The 4,673-nt window shown below is 36.9% G+C and overlaps 1 protein-coding gene across 2 annotated transcripts; it reads right to left on the reverse strand.

Moving 5' to 3' along the window:
* Positions 1-520: 520 nt before the first annotated feature.
* Positions 521-2,988, reverse strand: LOC107673522 (neurotrophin-7-like). Of its 2 annotated transcripts, none has more exons than XM_016467135.1 (2): positions 2,879-2,988; positions 521-1,438 (listed from the first exon to the last, which is right to left on the reverse strand). In XM_016467135.1, exon 2 carries the CDS (start codon positions 1,425-1,427, stop codon positions 738-740), a length of 690 nt encoding a protein of 229 aa, XP_016322621.1. In that variant the 5' UTR covers positions 1,428-1,438; positions 2,879-2,988; the 3' UTR covers positions 521-737. The 2 variants fall into 2 exon arrangements, with proteins under 2 accessions (XP_016322621.1, XP_016322629.1); XM_016467143.1 differs by having other exon boundaries at positions 521-1,441.
* Positions 2,989-4,673: the final 1,685 nt, after the last annotated feature.

Raw genomic sequence — 4,673 nt, forward strand, 5'->3', positions numbered from 1 at the left:
GTATTTATATGTACCTAAAGTTTACATTTTCGTAACTTTTTAAAGTGTGAGAGAAATTATCCACAAAAGGAAGGTTAAATGCAGCTCTGTATGCAGTTCTTCCAACACAGTCTTATGGTAGTTCGTAGCTCGTAATTTGTACACAACTCAATCTCATTTCTACATCTTCGTACGATCTGCTTACGCCCCACTGACGGTTATGTTTAGAGTTGGACCTTCATGCTTGCTTTTGTCGTACGAATTAATACAAAATCATAAAATAGTCACGTTTCCCATGAGATCGGGTTGGTTATTTGCACTAAATTAACTGCTTTTGTGGAAAGTAAGTTTTAATGAGAATACTGAATGAAATTACAACAGAAGCAGTCTTGCATTGACGTACTGAAGTGAGGTGTTTAATAAATAAGAGCATCAACAACACAACAAAAACTTGCTTTATGTGTACTGTATACACACACACACACACACACACATATATATATATATATATATATATATTCTGACTGTATAAACTATATAAATATGTCATGCAGTCCTCATAACTTAAACGACCAATAATTTACAGAGTGAGGTAGGGTAGGAGGGGACTGGGTTGTGATGTCATAAAGAGATCAGAAAAGGGGCGGAGTCTAGGATCACCGACGTTGGCAGTACGGCTGTTATTATTAATAATGGATGGACGGGGCTTATGACAGGAGGCTGCAGTGGATTGGCTGAGACACCAGTCAATAAGTCAGTCAATGCCTCCATGAGTTGCGGCTGAGGACGCACACGCAAGCGGCGTTGATTCGGATGAACCTCCAGGCGATCTGGTTTTTGTAGGACGTTAGCGCCCGCACGTAGGTGTGCGTGTTGGTGCAATAAGAGTTCCAGTGCTTGTTGTCGATCCCACGACAGCTAGAGGTTCCAGCTTTAACGCCACTGGCTCCTTGACCCGGCTTGGGGGCCCCGATGGGCTTCGACACACGGCATGTGGTCTCGTAGAACAGCTGCTTCTTTACGACGTTGTTGATGCGAACGTGTGGCAGCACCGTGACTTCATTGCCTGCTAAGTCTGTGGCACGGGTCAGGTTGCCAACCCAGTGCTCTTCGCTGTCGCACACTGAATACTCACCACGATGCAAGAAGTCGTTCGCCTTCCGCCGGACACGCGGGCGCCTGGGGCTCCCTGTATCATTTTCCATAGGTACCACGTCGCTAAACAGTACGCGAGGTGAATGGTAACGGCGCTTGTTGAAGAGTTTGGGGTCCACGTTGGGGATTAGGTCGTCGTAGTGTGAGTCCTGCTTGGATTGGCCGCGAGGCCTAGGTGAGTGATGCGCTGCTGCGTGCTGATTGGCTGGCCCCTGCGGCTGGGTGTGGCCTCCCATGATGAGTGCAGCCTGGACGCTGATCAGGACGAGCAGGACCAGCGTCAACGACCTCATGGGCACTCGTCCTGCTAGCAAAGAGACATTTAAGACAATCAACAACATGAGCATCTCTCAAATTTTTAGAAACAGTTTGCTTTCTGTCAGTAAGGTGGCCTGGCTGTTTAAAATCGCAGCAGGAATAAAGAACTGCTCATATGGAAGATATTACTGAGCTATGCATGAAGAATCTGACATCTGTATGAATTTAACGAAAGCTTTCGAAAACCTGTCCAGGGCATATTTCACCCAAAAATCTTAAGGAAAAAAATAAAAAAAATTTAAATAAAGAAAATTAAGCATTTTTTTTTTAATGTTGAGATTATTTTAATGACTATTACGAAACAAAAATAATTGACATATTTAAATCAAGACATTTATTTAGGTTGAATTAAATTAAAATGAAATGACTTTTAATTACATTTACACTACCGTTCAAAAACAGTAAAATTATGAAATATTAGTACAAATTAAAATAACTGTTTTCTATTTGACTATATTTTATTTCTGTGATCAAAGCTGAATTTTCAGCATCATTACTCCAGTCTTCAGTGTCACATGATCCTTCAGATATCATTCTAATATTCTGATTTGTTAGGCTACTTAAGAAATTTCTTATTATTAATATCTAAACTTCAAAAGAACAACATTTATTTAAAACAGATGTTTCTAATAATGTAAAAGTCCAAACCAATTGAATGGGAAAATTAACTATTTTACGAAGTCAATTTTGTATAAATTTGAATGATTTGAATCTATCGAAACATATGTTGTTTCGGGGGGTGTTTGCACAACACTGTTTTGAGCTAATGATAGTGTTTTGGGGGCCTGAAAATGCAAGCTTTCGAAAACGGATTTCAAAGTGCAAGTTTATAAAAAAGATACCGTTATCATCTCTGTGTAAATGACAAAATTGCAAATTTGTGAAAATGGTAACATCAGCGTATTCTATAGAGATGTGCGCAGGTGCGTAGTGTTTCTGTATAAAGTGACATCGCCAACTACTGGCCTGGCATGAATCATACAGCAGTTTTTGTCAATTTCGCGGATCCTTGTGAATGGAAATCACTTTGACAACATTATCGGCTGTACAGTATGCAAAACTTAAAAAAAAAGCATGAAGGAAAAACATTTCTGTTTTCAGTACATTGTTGTCATGTAAATGTACTTTTATAATGAACGTCTACCCCTAACCCCACCCATAAACATAACCATCAGTGGGGCAGATCATTCAAAAACTTATGAATTTCACTTACGGAATTTTATAAACTCATTTAATTTGCCAAAACATAAAATAGTTAAAAATTGCGATTGTCTTGAAAGGTCTCTACTGTCAGTTTTGAACAATTTTATGCATGCTTGCTGAATAATATTATTAATTTAAATTAATAATAATAAAAAATATTGACTCAAACATGCATTCCATACCAGTGTGTGAGTGTATACAGTACATATCTCTGCTCACTGACCTGTGAAGTGTTCAGAGTTGAAGTGAGGGCCCAGTGGGCTGCTAGAGCCAGAGTCCAGTGCAGGCTGACCCCCAAGCGCCTGCCATCAGGACTGGCCTGTGTGTCTGCTGCTTTCTGTAAAACACACACATACCATGGCTCTTTAACATTCAAGTATATGCATTCAGTGGGCTGAATGTAATCTTCAAAGCTGCAAACATAAAAATAAAAGGCTCTACACATTTCTTTTTAGGAGCACCTTCTGATCAATAACAAAAATTAGCCTTCCCATTACGAGGTGATGTTTGACTCCTTAAAGTGATTTACAGGGGCATTTTTTTAAAATGTTTTTTTTACATTTGTAATGGCATTTTTTCTAACTTTATTAAAAATATGTCATCTTTTGTGTCAAATTCAAAAATTTGCATTTATACGCTTTTTCAAAATTTCCAATTAAAACAACAGATAAAGAACAAGTAGAATAAGAAGAATAAGTTGCCAATCAAATGAAATCAGTATTAACAAAATTCATTTGCACTACAGAGAAGAACACAAAAGTGGCATGCAGGTGTATTATGATGTTTAATGAGGCTCAGAGGTGGCATGAGTGCAGTTAAGTTCATAAATTCATGTTGAAATTAATGTTTTAAATATACAATTTTGAATATTAAATGATTTAAATAACTGAAATTATACTTTACACTTTATTTTTGTTGACGAAATAGATCAAAATCAGGAAATATTTGGTAACACTTTATTTTAAGGACCTCACTATTAACTAGTTGTTTATTAGCATGCATATTACTAGCATATTGGCTGTTTATTAGTACTTATAAAGCACATATTAATACCTTATTCTGCATGACCGTATTTTAGATCCCGTAATCCTACAACATACCTAAACGTAACAAATACCTTACTAACTATTAATAAGCAGCAAATTAGGAGTTTATGATAGGAGTTTATAGGAGCTTGTTATAATGAGAGGATTCGTGAGCTTGCAGAACTCAGCACTGAACAAAACTCTGGTGTTTTGAGCAGTGAGTGGATTCTGATTAACACTGCGCAACAACAGAAATGTACTCTTCTCAGAGAAATTGTTTTGTAACGATAATGTAGTGTTTAAACCTTTCGTGAAAAATGGAGGTTGGTTAACGTTTCTACGTGCTTCAGAAGTTAGACGTTTTAGTTACTTAAATATATAAGCAAATAAATAGAACATTTTTAAGTTTTAAAGTTGAAGTGCAAAATTGCTGGTGAAGAACTACAATACTCCACAAAGCACTGTTAATTATATTAATGGAGTAAGTCAAGGCTCTTAAAAGACTGTGTGTTGATATTTTTGTATATTGTTATAAATGAATTTAAAATCATACTTTTTTAATTTAAGTTAATTTGCAATGCTAAGTCTTGTACTGCTTAACTTTTTTATATGCTTTAAATTAAGCTTGTAATATTGTGAAGCACCTCTGAGCTGAGTGGTTTTTTTTTTTTTTATAAAAATGGACAAATTGAATGGGACAAAAATACTTCTGAAACCACAGAAAGGTCAGGGTTACGCTCTATGCTCACCCAGACCATGAGTCACTTCAGCTGCCTGCAACGTTTAACCACCTAACGTGACGACATTCCATTAAACGTGTGATATTTGACACTTCATAATGAGACCTCTGCCCCATCTAAACCACACACTAGAACGTGTTTCATTAGAAACCATCCATCAGGCTGAGCTTTCTTAATTGTATCAAAAATGCCACATATTGAAGCTTTAATATAGTGGGAAATAAACAAGGAATTCATTTAAAAGAGAGCTCAG

Source organism: Sinocyclocheilus anshuiensis, unplaced genomic scaffold, assembly GCF_001515605.1.
Source record: "Sinocyclocheilus anshuiensis isolate Anshui unplaced genomic scaffold, SAMN03320099.WGS_v1.1 scaffold453, whole genome shotgun sequence".
NCBI classification, from domain to species: Eukaryota; Metazoa; Chordata; class Actinopteri; order Cypriniformes; family Cyprinidae; genus Sinocyclocheilus; species Sinocyclocheilus anshuiensis.